The 17,658-nt window shown below is 42.1% G+C and overlaps 1 protein-coding gene across 1 annotated transcript; it reads left to right on the forward strand.

The window, feature by feature from the left end:
* Positions 1–2,648: 2,648 nt before the first annotated feature.
* LOC124283178 (solute carrier family 46 member 3-like) lies at positions 2,649–16,749 on the forward strand. Its single transcript, XM_046719206.1, has 4 exons — positions 2,649–4,614; positions 5,086–5,169; positions 15,227–15,383; positions 15,906–16,749. The coding sequence occupies exons 1-4, from the start codon at positions 3,501–3,503 to the stop codon at positions 15,943–15,945; spliced, it is 1,395 nt and encodes a 464-aa protein (XP_046575162.1). The 5' UTR covers positions 2,649–3,500; the 3' UTR covers positions 15,946–16,749.
* Positions 16,750–17,658: the final 909 nt, after the last annotated feature.

The raw sequence follows: 17,658 nt of genomic DNA on the forward strand, positions 1-17,658 counted from the left end.
GCATATGTATCGGAAGTTAAGATTGCAGACACTTACAATGTATGGTGTGACGAAGCACTAGTTATCATCATAACGCTTCGTCGACTATAGATATCGTTTGCTTGTTTGTTGTTTAAAGCTGCAATATTCAAACTATATGGCGCGGTCTGTAAATACTGACTGAGTTTGGTTTTACGCCGCTTTTAGCAATTCCAGCAACATCACGGCGGGGGACACCAGAAATGGGCTTCACACATTGTACCCATGTGGGGATTCGAACCCGGGTCTTCGGCGTGACGAGCCAACGCTTTAACCACTAGACTACCCCACCGCCCCCTGTAAATAACCGAGTCGGGACCAGATAATCCAGTGATCAACATCACGAGCATCGATCTACGCAATTGGGACAGGATGTGTCAACAAAGTCAACGAGTCTGACCACCCAGTCCCGTTAGTCACCACTTACGATAAGCATGGGTTACTCAAGACCAATTCTTACCCGGATCTTCACAGGTCCAATAGGTAGTTTTGCAGAATGACGCATCTGCTTTATTAACATAACGAGATTGCGACAGCTATTGTAAGCGTACTGTTGTATTTAGCTAAATCTGGCACATATCTCTCAAACTAAATTGTATAAGTTTGCATCCCTGTCAATCCAAAACCCGTTGACCCTAACATCAAGAAACCTTTTGCTCGCAATGTACAGCAACTCGAAAATATTTTCCACACGGAAATGTGGTTCGAAAGTACAATTTTCCACATTGATCGACCTGTGGGACCTGTAGTAAGTGTGCCCCTAGCACCCCATAGCTTTAGTCGTTAAAGGGACCCTTTGATTTGATCATTGATTTGTATAGTTGTATATAACATGGCTCAGTCAATTTCCTGGTTTGCAGCTGCAATATATTGTTGAGTGGAATGACGTTTATGATTAACTTCATTTTTCTATTCAAAAAATAATTTTAAATGTAAGTTTGTGATTAGACGTTTCAGGTTAATGCAGCTGAGTTATTCGGGTAATTATCTCTGATACATCCCAATAAATGTTCACATTTTAGATAACAAAGGACCAGAATATGTGTAACAGCAGGCGATCATTGAATGGATATGCATTATATATCTAACAGTATTATATATTGTATGAAGAATGTGTATCTCGCACAGAATAATGCTTCCAATTGGTCTGGGGATTGAGCGAGTGAGTTTGGTTTGACGCCGCTTTTAGCAATATTCCAGCAATATCAAGGCGGGGGACACCAGAAATGGGCTTCACACAATTTGTCCATCTAGGGAATCGAACCCGGGTCTTTGGCGTGACGAGAGGACGTTTTAACCATTAGGCTACCCCCACCTTTTGGTATGACGGGGCAGGGGATCGAACCCGCGACCTTCCGCTCTCCGGGCGGACGCTCTAACCAGTACACCACGGAGGCGGCTTTTACCTAACAGGTTGTACTAACATGAGATATTACCATACTCGCATTTAAATATGAAATGGGAAATAATTCATTAGGAATTATAGTTATGTTGTGTACAAGTAATCTTACGAATACTAAGGTATTGCTAGTGTTACAGGTTATTTAAATACTGGCTCGGGTAGGTACTTTCGCCTAATGGACGGTCCCATTTGTGGACTACATCTGTATACTGATAAAGTTCTATATGTACAGTTTACAGCGGCAATTAACACTTGACATTTAATATGACAGGTTTTGGACAACAAACCACTGAGTGCACGATCCCTACATTATCATGCTATCTGCTTTGAGTGTGAATGGTTAGATTGAGCGTTTTGCAATATAGACTAACGCTTAGTCTCTGAATATATATAATTTTGGTAGAAACAAATTCCCTTTAAATTGAAAAGGTGCGCCAGCGAGATAGGAGATTCAGAACCTGGATAATCTAGACTTGCTTCATTTAGAGCTTTAGCATTGCAGGGAGGGCTGGGTGGAAGGGGAAATAATCCGATTCAGGTACTGAGACAAACTACAGTATTTAGTATGGTTGCCTGCGCTGGGAGCAAGGCAGAAAGCATGTCCTAGTCTGTCGTACTGAAACAAATATATCCAAGAAAGCCCATGCAAGTCTAGAATATGTGGCAAGCCTAGATTTCCACAGTTTCTGAGAATGAAGAAAGTTTATGATTATTGCCTGTGAACAGTTTCTTTCTGTGAAATATGTTCATTTCAGAGACTAGATGTTAGCTAAGCATGTCCCAGTACTATATCCGAATATATGAGTACCTATGGCTAGAACAAAGGGTTCAGCTTTACCCTAGATTCCAACGGCACTGGTCAGTCCTCTGAACATTACGTAGTCCGTAGTCTGTCATACAGACCCTGAAGCAAATATATCCAAGAAAGCCCACGCAAGTCTAGAAAATGTTGCAAATCCAGATTTCCAAAGCTTCAGGTCTCAGGGCTCCTTTTCATTATATTTCATTATCGTTTTCACTATGAACCTTTTCCCTGTAAAATATGTTCATTTCAGAGGCTAGTAAACGTTGTTTGTCTTCGTATTCCGTTACACGCGACAGAATGAAGAACAGAATGAAGCACATACAAGCTACTCTGACACCAGCAGTTATATAACTGACGTCTATCCTGTGCGATATCTAGGTCAGCTCGTACAAACAATTCTCTCTCTCTCTTCTTCCGCCTTGCTGGGTCAAAAGGGGGCGTTATACGATGGGGTCATTTAGAGTGCATGGTTAATATACAGGTCACTCAGTAGCAGTTCTTAACGAAGAGCCATGTGATTCACAGGGAAGGCGATATTTCCTGGACGTTCATATTCCTGGTTTTGTATCTTGTGTCAATGTACATCCGTGAAATATGTATGTGCCCAATGCCGGACAGTACGAATCACGAAGAGCAACTGAGTGAAATAATACTCTGATAGAAAAGAAAAATGTATGGAATTAACCTTGTTGAGATCAACGTCTTTGTGTGAAATCACATGGTCTGAGAGTTGTTTGTGCTGTTTACGTTTTTTGTCAGCACAACCATTTGGTCTATAAACAAAAAAGCGTTTAAAGTCAATGAGGATCAATGTATTTCACCCTGCAAGTATAATCTTACGTCGCTTTCAGCTATATTCAAGCAATGATACGTCGGAGAGTATCAGCACTGGGTTTCTCACAGTGTACCCATGTTGCCAATATCACCCTGGCCTTCGTTGGAACAATTTCACTCCCTGGCTGCTCCTAGCTTGCACCAAGGCTGTATTGAAGGCTAAGCCCCTGGACGAAGAGCAATTCTATCCTTGAAAGAGGCAAGTCTAGATTAGTGGACAATATCTAAGGACGCCAGTCTGTTACAGGGATGTTATATTTTTAAGAAATCATCATTTGAACTATTAATTATTAGAGACTTGTTCAAGTCTAGGCTGTTCCGTACACTGGAAGTAATCAGGTGACATGTATAGAAGTTCGTCATAACCAACACCGACCGTTTAGCCTCTCCATACGCCATCTGAAGTGTTAACGCCTACCACAGCCCTTCTAAGTCAGGATCATGGATGACGAACCACTGATCGATGTGCTGTCCACCCCGACAGGAACCACAACCAATGTGAGGAACCTCATCGTAGTCAACATCATCGTGGGTGTTCTAACATGTTCTACGAAGATATATGAACCTGTGCTGGGTCAGTACGTGTACCACAGAGTTGCTGATGACGTGTTCGGGAACGACAGTCGTATAAAGAACTACAGCGTTCTGGCTCCGTGTTTCCAGAACACCTCCGACCCTGGGTATGTTATGGTGGAGACTGTCCAGGAACGAACATCAACTGTTTTGTGGCATTTCTCTCTTGTTGGGGGGATCATCGCCAGTGTTGTTAATATAGGACTCGGAGCTTATTCAGATATCATCGGGAGAAAGTTTCTTTTCATAACATGCATTATAGGCCAACTTTTGAGAAATGCCATTGCATCTGTGATAATCTGGTTCCATCTCAGCATAGACTACTTTTACATTGTGTCAAGTGTAGACGGGATGTTCGGAGGGCCGTGGGGTCTGATGCTGTTGGCGTATGCCTACATCGCTGACAACACCCCTCCACAACAGGCTCGATCCTTTGGAATGCTATTCTTGGAGTGCATAAATGCTTTAGCTGAGGCAGCAGCATCAACTGCAGCTGGGTATTTCATCTTACGTTCAGGATTCTTCTACCCTTCTGTCTTGGCCTGTTGCGTGACGGTCTTAGGGATATGTATCGTGGCAGTATGTTTAACAGACACCGTGGTGAATAATAACACCAGTCAGAGCAGGTGTTCGTACATCTTCAACGTGTATCGCCTGTTCGTGAAGGAAGGAGATCTACGTCAGCGCGTCTTGTTGTGGGTCGGCTTGGGAGCGTTCTTCTTTTCGGTCATCAGCACGTCGTCGGAGATCAACGTGGACCTCCTGTTCGAGATGAACCAGCCATTCTGTTGGAGCCCCTTCCAGAACGGCATATACGATACAGTGAGCACTGTGGTAAGGCGTACTGTAGGAACAGGCGTGGTCAAAGGGCTACAGAAGTACATCTCCGATGAAGTTTTGGGAGTGTTGGGATCAGTGTTTGTCATCATCGGAGACGTCCTGTTCGGTTTAGCAACATCAGGCTGGATGTTGTATCTGGCATGTAAGTTACCTTTCTGTGACTGATTCTGGAAAAAAAGGCAAAATTCAAAGTTTATCACGAATGACGAGGTTGTTTAGCCAAATGTGTTTTCATTATGTAATAGATTGTGTCACTCAAACACATCCATTTCATCCAGTGTTGGGGCGGTGGGGTAGCCTCATGGTAAAAGTGTCCGTTCGTCACACTGAAAGTCCGTGTTCGATTCTCCCACATGGGTACAATGTGTAAAGACCATGTCTGGTGTCCCCCGCCATGATATTGCGGGAATATTGCTAAAAACGGCGTAAAACCATACTCACTCATTCATCCAGTGTTACAGCATCCACTACACCTAGTCACGATCATGCTCAAACATATGTCACGTGGTGTCATTTGCCACAGATGTGAATAAGTGTATATTTTGCTGTGTGAGATAAGCCTGAACATTGATTCATGCACATACTAAGTCCCAAATGACCTGTTTTGTTTCAGTTCCTGGTGTGGGTCTCATTGGGTTCCTGGTGTCACCTATGGCTAGAGGCATTATGTCCAAACTAGTTCCACCCCAAAGACATGGTTGGTATCCGTCTGTTTATCTGCCTCAACAGCATGTCTGTTTTAAACTTTAATTTCTCTTTATATAACCCCGTACATCCACCAAGCGCACACACTGATGGTTACATTTCCGTATGGGCGTGTGACAAAACATTACGGCAATATCACGCGTTGTATACTTTTGATACTAAAACAAATTTATATACCAGGAACGTTTCATACACGGCAATAATCGATATTGTTATGTTTCCTTGCATAATATCTTTGTTGAAAGGTCATTAAACCATGAGCACAGTAAGAGCACTGTAACAGTGTACAGTTATTATGGTTATGAAACAGTGTTCTTTTAGTGTGAGTTCCAGAACAAGACCATTGTGAGTATTGCGAGTATTGCGTTGATAGATTAGGAGGAGAAGAATAGAGGTGACAGCAAGGGTGATGACTCCCAGAAGAATTGAGACATGGTAGTCTGCAAGATCAGAAACAACGAAGCTGGGACTGGCAGTAGTTTGGGGATTATAATTCAACGATGGGGGTTGTACCGTTGTTACTGGAGAAACCCGAGTGACCAATAACATTGCTGCAGAGAGTGCACGAATTTTGTAAAACATCCAAATACACAAGATAATCGAAAGAATTGAAGTACCTGAAGCTGTTATGGCAATTATGGCATTAGTATCTGGCCAGGAACTTGGTAAGGTGATTTGCCCATCAAGCAGAGGCTCCGCAATAGACTGAAATATTGTTTCAGTTTTCTTAGCGCTTTCTGCCACACGCTTCAGACTTAGATGCGATTTTTGATCATTGGCCAAAACACTAGAAATTTCATGCGAAAAAATGTTAAATTTAGGAATTGAGAAATTAACCATTTTTCGAAAGGTGGTATCACCAGCAATGCTAGAGAGGGTAGAGTCATCAAAGAAGTGTTGAAGAAGAGCAAGATTGACAGGATGTAGATGTGTGATTTGAGTGTGAGATGTACGACAGGAACCGAAGGGTGCAGGATAAAAGAGATCTTCAGTAGAGAGAGAACAGTAGCAAGGAGTCTTAATAAGACAAAAATTACAGCCAGAAATCACACGATGCATGGTGGGACAGGTAAGTGTAAGAAATGGAATTCTATAAACTAAGACATTAGAGGAATCAACTGAGATAAGTTGAGGTGGTTGAGCTTTCGTAACATAGCGGAAATCACAAAGTGACTTGATGAGACTTTTACTGTTTTGGAAAAGTGCAAGGACACATGATGGTTTAGGTGAAGACTGAAGCGCTATTCTGAAGGGACAGTGGATAACAAAATCATCACCTGTGCAGGAGGCTAGACTAGAAGGATCAAGGCTAATGTGATGCCGAGAATCAGATGAAAGGGCAAAATAAGATGGAGCGTCCAACAGTTGGGTGGAGTGGGAGGAAGTATTGTTCACAGGCACTGGGACAGAGATAACTTTATATATTTGAAAAGGTGTAGTCAAAGAAGATAAGGGAAATTTAACAGAAACATAGATATGTGACTTCGTGCGAGCGAAGATAAATTTAGCATGAGAATAGTAAAAGGTTGGACTTGTTTGGAGCAAATGGAAATTTGGGTATTTATTGGATAAAATTAATGCCAGATGATGGATCGTTTGTTCCAAAATATGAGGGGCAATGAGCAGGGGAGACAACTTATTCTTAGCCAAGTCTAAAATTCCTAATTTCAGTTCCTCAAGCTGATGCTCCACAGTATTTGACTTTTGTATTTGGTCAATTAGAAGGGAAGTCAGGGATGCAAAGGTGGATTGGATATTTTTAGCATTATTCTGTATTGCAGTGGCTGTGAACGTGACGGCATCATGATTTGCCTTAACGCCTTTTAGGGCATTTTAAAGCGAGTGTCTACTAATTTCATGAAAGAGGAGAGATGGACTGAGTGCTGCTGTAATACATTTGAAAGGTTGATGTCATGTTTGGTAAGCGCATTTATATGCTTGGCCAGCAGGTTGACGTCGTCAGTTGTGGCTGTACCAAATAAAGTTTTGAAAGTGAACCTACAAAACTAAGGACGGCTCGTTTTGAACGACTGGATGATGGGATTTTGGATTCTGGAATTAATTTAAGTATTTGCTGTCTTGTTTCATTCAGTTTGGCGACACATTTAGTTTTAATAACGTTAAGATGCATTTGTATTTGATGTAGGAGAGCGCATGTGCCATTGCCTTGATGACATCCGCTCATGGTAGGAATGCTTGGAATATGGGGCATCTTAACTTCATAAGTGTGTGTCCAATATTCTGTTGAGAAATGGGCTTGGGTGGTAGGCTGAAAAACTATGCCATAGTTGAGTCTTTGTACTGGACTGGTGCCAAGGGTAGGATGAGCGAACAGAGCCATAAGCCACAGGATTATCAAGCTCCAGGACGGACCTTTGATGAAATGAGAAAGGAAGCCATTAGAGTTGACCTGGCTGAGAAGAATGTTGTGGCCACAAACATCAAAACAACCTAGCACTATAGGACACAGAAACTGGGTAACTGCAAAAGGGGTTGGTCACTCATAACAATGGCAAATTGACTCACGTCATAAAGATCACTGTGGTAGCCAAACAACACCTATGCAAATGATCTACTGAAAAAACTTGTGCCCAAGTTTGCGCCGCCTACCAGACATTGTCCGAGACCTATGGAAATGCTTGATCAGGGATGGATCAAGATTGGAAGCAGGCTCCCAAGTAGTTTGTGAATAGCCTAACCATTTGATTTGGTACATTTTGGTACCCTTTGCCCGTTTACATCTAAGTATTTGTTCAACAGGAAATGTTTCATCGTCTTGTGATGTGTCTTCCTGTTGCTGAGAAGTAGATGGTGAAGAGCCTGAATCAGAGATGTGTGGCTCTGGAGGTACCATCTGTGTGTTGCATTGAGTGTGATTGTCAGCAGAAGTGCTGGAGTGCGGGGTCTGGTGTGTGTCAGGGCGTGTGTTGTCTTCAGCAGAAGTGCTGGGATTAGGAGACTGACTTCCAGGGGCAGGAATGTAATCTGGAAGTCTGTCATTGGCTTGGCGAGCAATGTGAGGCTTGATTCGATTGGCGTGGATAAGGGCCTTGTGTGTTTTGTTTGTTTGGACATGTTGCAGTTTGAAGGTGTGATTTGGACCTAACTCGAGAATTGAGTAAGGCCCTAACCATTTAACTGACAGCTTTGGGGACCTACCGGGAAGTACATGGGAATTCTTCATCAGGACCAAATCACCTATAGAGAATTGGGGCTCTCTAGCTTTGAGGTCAGTGCGCTCTTTGTTGATGTCTTGGGACAATTTAATATTGTCTTTGGCAATGGTCTTGGCTACTCTGAGATTGTCCAGAAGGGTCTTAAGATGACGCTCTGCAGTTTTGCCTAGAGATGGCTTTGGAAGAAGGGCAACATCAATAGGGAGATGCATCTCTCTGCCAAAGAGCAGATAGAAGGGAGTGTAGCCAGTGGAGGCACATGGTGCGCTGCGCATTGACATCATTATGCAGGGAATTAGGTCTGCCCAGTTGGATTGGTCAGAGTCACAGTAGGCTCTGAGTGCCTGTTCAATGGTCCTATTGCGTCTTTCACACATGCCATTGGTTTCAGGATGATATGACGATGTCAGATGATGCTTAATGTCCAACAATTCACAAAGGGCATTGACAAGTTTAGAAGTGAACTGCCGACCTCTATCCGACAGGAGAGTTTTGGGAGCACCAAAGCGAGTGATGACCTGATTGAAAAGAATGTTGGCTACCTCAGTGGCATCTTGAGTTTTCATAGCAAAGCCCTCTGTCCAGCGGGAAAAGGAATCCACTACCAGCAGGACATATTTAAAACCATCTTTGGTTTCAGGGAGGGGACCAAGGATATCTATATGAATGCGTGAAAAGGTATCCTCGATGGGCATTGGGACCATAGGAGCATGTCTGCCATGAGTCATGGGTTTAATTTTCTGACATGTCTCACACGACCTAATGTAGTTGTCTATGTCCTGATACATGCCAGGCCAGTGGTACTTAGACAGGAGTGCTTGAAAAGTAGAATCCCTACCCAGATGACAACCTCCTACTTTTGAGTCATGATAGGCAAATAGGAGATCTTTGCGCTTGATAAGTGGGACAACAAGCTGTGTAATTTGAGGAGGTCTATGGGCCTTGGCACCTCTATGTTTAGCTTGATAAACATGATAGAGAATACCATCTCTAACAACATATTCCTGTGAGCGACCTACAAGACCTTTGACTTGAACATCTTTGTAAGTTGCAGGGATTTCACCTTTGGAGATGTAGTCAATAATGGGTCTAAGGTCAGGGGAATTGTATTGCTGTGTCACCAACTGATCATCGTCTGTGTCAATCGCTGCAACGATGAGAGATGGACCAGATGAGGGTGGTTTGTTAGCATAATACAAATCAACCGCTAGTGGCTCAGGAGTGTCTGGATCCTGGTGAAGAGATGATAGGGAGGTTGATGGTGGGTCAGTAAGAGGGACAGAGGTTGATGTGGAAGGAAGGGGTGAGGTTGGGGATGCATCAGGGGTTGAAGAGGGTGCAAAGGGAGATGCAGATACGACTAAAACTGCTTTGTCTGTGGTGTTGGATTTGCATGAGACAACATGGGCATACTTTCTCTTGGAGGGCAATGGAGGAGACGGAATGTCATCTGTGACAGGTGCAATCTTAGGCTCAGGGTATTTCGTGCGAGACAAAGCATCTGCATTTGTGTTTGATTTGCCTGGCCTGTGGACTATATCAAAATCATAGTCTTGTAACATGATTGACCATCGACCAAGGCGACCTGTTTCTTCCTTAATGTTTTTGAGCCAAGTAAGTGCCTTGTGATCAGTGTAAATTTTGAATTTGTTTCCAGCCAAATAGACTCTAAACGTTTTTATGCCCTCTACGACTGCCAAACATTCTAGCTGTGTCACCCCCCAATTCTTTTCTGACGAATGAAGTGATCGTCCCCCATAACAGATGACATGTTCCTTACCATCTGGACCAAGTTGCCCTAAAATATATCCAAGAGATGTGGTGGAAGCATCTGTCGTGAGAATGAAGGGTTTTGTAGGATCAGGATAGACAAGGATAGGAGATGTTGTCAGTTTTTGCTTTAAGGAGAGAGAAAGCCTGTTGACATTTGTCTGTCCAAGAAAATTTGACATCCTTCTTGAGAGTGTCATAGAGAGGTGCTGCTATACCCGAGAAATTGGGAACAAATTTCCTATAGTAACTGCACAGACCGAGAAAATGACGAACATCATGAACGTTTTTGGGTGGGGGAATTTGTGTGACTGCTTCTATTTTAGATTGATCAACTTCAATACCATTTTTGGTGAAAATGTGCCCTAGATATTGGACTTGTTTTGCTGCAAATTTACATTTGCTTGGTTTCAAAGTCAAGCCAGCTTGCTTTATCTTTTGAAAAACACATTTTAGATGATTCAAATGTTCTGAAAATGTTTTGGAGTAGACAATGATGTCATCCACATAAATAAGAATGTATTTCCAGTTCATGTCTTTTAGCGCTTCTGAAATAGTACTTTGAAATGCCATGGGAGCATTTTTAAGGCCAAATGGGAGACGGTTCCATTCAAAAACACCATCAGGAGTAATGAAAGCAGATTTGTGTTTTGTTTCTGGATGAAGAGGAATTTGCCAAAACCCACTAGCACAATCCAAAACACTGAAAATTTTTGCATGACTTTCTCCAACTGCATCAATGACATCTTCAAACCTAATTAGAGGAAAGAAAATTGGCTTGGTGAGAGCATTCAGGCGTCTGTAATCCACGGCAAAACGATAAGTGTTGTCACGTTTCTTTACCATAACGACTGGGGAGTGCCACTCTGATGAACTAGGTTGAATAATTTTGGCATCTAACATTTCTTTAATTTGTCTTGAGCACTCTTTCCTAACTTCAGCACTTTGGCGATAAAAGGGGCGCCTAACGGGTCTAGCATCACCTGTCTCTATCCTATGTTTGTGAAGATGTGTTTGACCAAGTTCAGACCAATTGTGTGCAAAAGCAGAGTGTTGAGAGTTGAGGAAAGAAAGAAGTTCTTGTTTTTGGACAGGAGACAGGTCTGAATCAGAAAGGTCAAAGGATAGTTCTGAAGTAGTAGTGTGTTTGCGATGAGATGGGGACTGGGGTGGAGTTGTCAAGACATGGGGTGTATAATCTGAATTAGTCTGACCTCGTGTAACTGCTGCAGTACTGGCCTGAGAATGAGGACGACATGTGTCATGGGATGGTTGGGGTTCAGGTTCAGGTGAATCTGGCAATACTGAGACACTGGATGGGTGCACTTCACATGCTACAGCTAGCACTCTTTTAGTATTTAAGTGAACAGGGGATTTGGTAGGGTTGAGGAAGCGCATATAAACACCCTTCTTGGACTTAGTCACTAAACATCTGCCGCCCTGCAGTTTAACTCTTGCAAGCTCAGGAACAGGTTCTAATAGAAGAGTAGAGCCTAGCCTATGACGAGAGATTTGGACTGGAATGTCTACCTGACAAGAGGGTGGAATTGTGATGGGTTTCTTTGCTCTAGCATAGCCTGCACTAGATTCAACTAGGGGAACAGTGATCAGACCTTCTTGGATAATCAGGCACCTGTCAGCTAGGGAGATAGCTGCTTTGTATTCAGAAAGGAAGTCCATGCCTAATATCAGAGAATGGTGTAGAGATTGAAAAACATAGAAGGATTGGGAGAGGAGGAGATGACCTATGCAGATATCAAGAGAAATGGAACCTAGCACCTTATGAACTTCGCCACCTACACCAATGATTTCATGAAGGTCAGAGTCTTGTAAGTGCCGTAAATTGTATCCTACTTTTTGAAGGTAGCTCATGCTGACACAGGACACAGAGGCACCTGTATCAACTAGAGCTGTTGTCTTCACTTGCTTCACCTTAACTAGAACAGTGTTCTTAACCAAGGGAGCCACAAGTGAGACCATAGGTTTCTCATGCCTGATCCCAGCCATCTGAGAATCAGGCGCGAGTCCCTATTGCCTTGGGTATTCATTCTGAGAATGATATGCCCTTATGCACACGCTAGAATGGTGACCTACTTTATGGCAAAAGTACACTGGGTATTAAAATGTGGGCAATATAATCTGTCTGAACAGTACATACCACATCCGATACATCTTTGCTGCAGGAACGGGGGTACTGGGTACTGTGGGCGCCACTGATGACTGCTGGTCTGTCTTTGAGGGCCCTGATTCCTTGGATGTGGTCGACCTTGAGGCAGCGGGTACTGTTGAGGAGGTGGTGGTTGTCTCTGGATCTGGGCGCCATGATGCTGCTGCCGTCTGGGTTGGTAGCGTTGGGGACGATGTGGCTGGAACTGTTGCTGCTGCTGTTGCTGTTGTTGTTGTTCTGAAGACGGTCTGGTGGCTTCTGTAGCAGCAGCCTGAACTGGTGGGGCCTCAGTCTTTGTGATTAGGGTGGCCACAAGTTCTGATAGGTGGTCTACCTTCATGGCCATGTTGATGTCCTGAGAACTCACACTAGTCTGGGATCTCTCAGCCAGTTCAGCATGGTGACGGACATCTTCCAGGGTGGCAGGCTCTTTGTTAATAACCCACTGGCGGATGCTAGGCCTAAGCCCATTGACGGCTACTGCCACAGTCACAGACACTGGCAGTGCTAAATTATGTGTAGCTTTCTGTAATCTTGCCAAATAATCTGCACTGGTTTCTCCCGTAGACTGCGACATTTGTAACACATTCACGTCGAAGGTTCTTGGTCTGTGAAACCTTGACGTGAAGGCTTCCTCCAGATGGGTCATACTTTGTTTGGTATCGTTGGGAAGATCTTGGTGCCATACCTTGGCTGTCCCTCTAAATAGAATGGGAACAGCAGGCACTGTCGTTCCTCATTGTAACCAAACAGCTTGACAAAATTTGTGAAATCTTGCCACCAGGATGTAGCTTCCTCCTGTCCGTTGAAGGGCCTCAGTTTGATGTGGGGAGTCGCCATTGTAAAGGATGGGGATGCAGGTGTTGATGAAGGCGTTGATGATGTTGTAGAGGATGATGTGTGTGTTGTTGATGACGAAGCCGCGGTTGATGCTGTTGATGCTGTTCTTGATGTTGTTGATGCTGTTGACGGCGTTGAAGACGTAACTGTGGGAATGGTCTGGGAGTGGGAAGATGGGAGGGGTGAAACCTGCGTCTTGAGTGAACTGGTTAGCTGTAACCTTGGCTCAGGCCGTCGAAGCTTCTGTTTGTAATTCGTAGGCGTGGCACCGGTCATCTAGGATTTTCCTCCACCAGTTGAAACAGTTTGCTTGCGCTACTGTTTTAGACCTAGAATTGCTACGGGGAATTAGCTCCGGGATCTCCACGCCTTCAAATACAAACAGAGAGGATCTCAGGCAAAACAGGAATCTTTATTGGTTAAACACATGAAGGCAAAGGACACATATTCAGTTAACTGGTAATTCCGAATTATTGGTCAAGAGAAATAATTATAATATTGTTGCAGAAAACTATTCAATTGAAATAACAAACAATATGACAAGTGACACGACCGAGATAAAAATACAGATGCTTAGAACATGTTGTAAACGTTATACACGTTTGGCATTTATTGACTTTAAGCATCCACAACTCCAATAACTAAAGCGAACGTTTTATTTTAACGGAAATAGTTTAGGCGTCTGATATACTAATGGTGACCTGTGAAAGTAATGATTTCTTATCTGGGATTCGCGATTATTCATAAATTCATTATATATATAAACTACAAAGGAATTAACATATAGCGACTAAACGGAAAATTCGAGCAGCACTTTAGAATAAGTCAGATGATTTCATTGTTCAAGCAGGGTAACACGGTTAGAAGGACTTTAAGCAAATTTAACCAAATGAAAAAGTAACAAGTAAAAGTGACTTACCTTCAAATACAAACAGAGAGGATCTCAGGCAAAACAGGAATAACTCAGTGGCGAGCTACACCTGCATTTATACCCGAATCTCCTGGAATTTGAAAGCAAGTCGAAGAGCGCATGTCACACTGGTCATATTACGCAAGTTTGACAAAGCTGGGTAGCCAAAGCTGGGGCAAAGTTAGCTAATTGGAAACATAATCGCTGCTGGAATGTTACCGTTCGGGTCGGTGGCCTTTGTTAATTGTTTTGGGTTGGCCAGCCGTGTCTAGTTCGACAATGCACCTACTCTGTTAATCACTGTGTGTCTGAGACACAAAGAGCAGTGGCCTAACACTTACTAATCTCCCAGAGTCGCTAGTCCGGTTCTGGTAGCTTGAATGGTATAGATTTGAGAATAGTTGTGTAGGTTCTGTTAGCTATATGCCTTAACTGGACTGAGAATGTAAAATTATAAGATTGTAAAACAAATCAAAAATAGATAAAAACTTGAAGACAAGTAAGGTAAATTTTGGCACTGTTATAGTTATAACTGCATCTACAATGCAGACTTCAATTCGTGTTGGATGTTAACGTCTTCTATGACGTCGTTTCGACAGGATGTAACTCAAGTATACGACGTCAGTTTTGAACAATATATGTGAATTAATAGTTCATATTGCCATGCCCGTGTTACATTTAGCTTCCGGTGTATATATCGCTTCGGTTAGATCAAGTTATGCCTCTTAGCAGATGTCACGTAAACGAAATTGCATCGCGATGCTTTAAGGAACAACATGACGTCATCATAACTATGACGTCACACACAAACAACAATTATCCCTGCCACTGTAGCTGGTTAGTTGTTCTTTACTGTTTGTTGTTTAACTCATTGCTTTTTTACTGTTAATAAATGGAAGGATGGAATGAAGATGGACGATAAACAGAATATCACCATTCTGTTCCATATTGGTAGTCACACATATGTCACACGTTTATACTTCATGATATGGCGGGGAGTGTAGCCTTGTGGTTAAAGCGTTCGCCCCTCGCGCCCAAGACCTTGGTTAGGTTCCCCACATGGGTTTAATTGGTCAAGCCAATGTTTGGTGTCCCTGTCTGGTTATATTACTGGATTGTTGCTACATGCGGCTTAAAACTATACTCACTCCTTTGTGAATAAAAATTCACATATCTGTCTCTACAGGTGCTGTGTTTGCTAGTCTGGCCGTGATGGAGTCGCTCAGCAGTGCGTTAGGTGCTGTGACCTTCAACAACATCTACAAGGCCTCCGTCGCTGTCTGGGGAGGGGCGGTGTATGCTGCCATGGCAGCATCCCATTTCTTAGCTCTGTGGTTCTTTCTGTAAGTATTGCTGGATTATTGCTAAAAGCGGCGTAAAACTAAACTTACTCTTTCTGTAAGTGTTGTTTTATTTTACAATGACATCCAGATCTAATACGAGTACAAACACATTTAAACGTTCAAAAGAAACTAATAGTGTACCAGGCTGCAATTTATGATACAAATAATCTGGGCCCCTTTTGTATTACTATTATTAATGAATTTATTTCTGGGACTATGTTGATCAAATACCTGTGAAGATCTGGGTTAGAATTGTTGTATTCAGCAACTCATATTTGAAAGACTTGACTCACTGACTTGGTCTGACATATCACCATGTCCCAGTTGCGCAGATATATGTTCATGCTGTTGATCACTGGACTGTCTGGTCCAGGTTCGATTATTTACAGGCCGCCGCCATATGGCAGGCATATTGCTGTGTGCGGACTTAAACAACAATCAAACAAACAAAAACAAAGCACTATTCCACCTTATTCATTGGAAATCAGTGAACACTTGTGAAATGTTCCTGTTTTCTTGCAGAGCTTTCAGAATTCTGAACAAAGGACAGTATTCTACTTGAAACAACATAAACAGCCAACCACCACAGGCGTCGTCATTTGCTGCAGACGTGTCACGTGATGCACTCCGTCATCCATCGAACTCGGGAAGGAAGTTCGTGCACGCGACGTTCGCACACTCGACAGTGCACAATATTTTGATAAGAATAGATCCAATGTGTTTTCAGTGTTGAGCTAGGTTTCGCATAGGCTTAAACTATGGCGCTGTGGTGAATTTTGAACAAAAAGCTGATATATATGTATAGTCTGCAGGTAGCCATGTTCGGCAATAGAAACACAGTTTATCTCGTATTTATTTCACCATGACTATATTGATTGCAAACGTTTTGTAACAAAATGTCTTGGGTGGAGTCCCATGTTTTGAGCGAACTACAAAAATGAATTAAAAACCCATATCTAGACATTTAACAAAGGTCGGTGTTGTATCAGCCCAGACACGGTTTTTAATGCATTCATACTATACTTGGGTCGAAAGCAACTTCGTAAGGTTACGTGAAGTGGCCACCCTTGAAAGAAACCGCACGTCAACATTATGACGTCATACAGTTCACTGAAATCAGTCGGCTGCAGAAAAGCGCGATATTCCAAGTTCGTATATACACTCTCTTAGTGTTTCTCCATAGTGTTTTCTGTCCAACATGCATTGTCACACATATGTTGTATCAGCTGTATTTGTTTGTTTGTTTTTTTATAGTACTTGTACATTATATTTCTCTCAAGAGTGCCTATTGGCAATGGCCAAAAAAGGATTACGTTTGTATAAATAAATTACTTCTGTGATCATTGCCTCAGATAAATCGATGGTATTTTGTAAATAATCGAATCTGGACCAGACAATCCAGTGATCAACGTCATGAGCATCGATCTATGCAATTGAGATATGATGACGTGTCAACTAAATCAGTGAGCTTGATCACCTCATCTCGTTAGTTGCCTCTGACAACTTGCATTTGTTCTCCACGGGTCTAAATCGATGGTTAAATGAACTATGTATCTATGATATCGAATATATATTCACGGTGTATTATTAGAGTGTTTATGTTATCATTTAATTGAGACAACATGTCAATTTCGTGGACATGTATCACCAAACATTACATGGGTTTACATTTTTTCGATTGTGTAACTAAGGCCATCTGTTCTTATGTGTTTCTTATCACAAACCCCAAACAGCAAGAGTAGACTGGTGAATTTTTTTTAAAGAATAGTTACTATAAATCTTTTTTTCTGTCATTGTGTAACTTATTTTATGAAATTTACAATTGAAAACACTTAGTAATGGTCTTCAAATTTATTTATGATGGGAAAGAAATTAAAAGAATAATTATTATATATGTTTTTAAATGTTATTGTGTAACTTTTTATGATATTATATAATTAAGATGACTTAGTAACAGCCTTTTAAATATATTTATGATGGGGAAAAAATTAAAAGAATAATTATTATATATGTTTATACATGTCATTGTGTAACTTTTTATGAAATTTTAGAATTGAGATCACTTAGTAATAGTCTTTAGGAGGTAGATCGATTCGCTTTGCTTTGGAAACAATTTGTCAATAAACGTACAGGAAGAAAGGTCACTAGACCTATTTTAGTATGAGCGTGCAAAGAAAAGTCTAAATGACTGTGTTTGGTTTTACGCCGCTTTTAGCAATATTACAGCAATGTCACGACCGGGGACACTAGAAATGGGATTCACATATTGTACCCA

The sequence above is a fragment of the Haliotis rubra genome, unplaced genomic scaffold (assembly GCF_003918875.1).
Source record: "Haliotis rubra isolate DU_JTF1 unplaced genomic scaffold, ASM391887v1 Scf310, whole genome shotgun sequence".
Taxonomy (NCBI): domain Eukaryota; kingdom Metazoa; phylum Mollusca; class Gastropoda; order Lepetellida; family Haliotidae; genus Haliotis; species Haliotis rubra.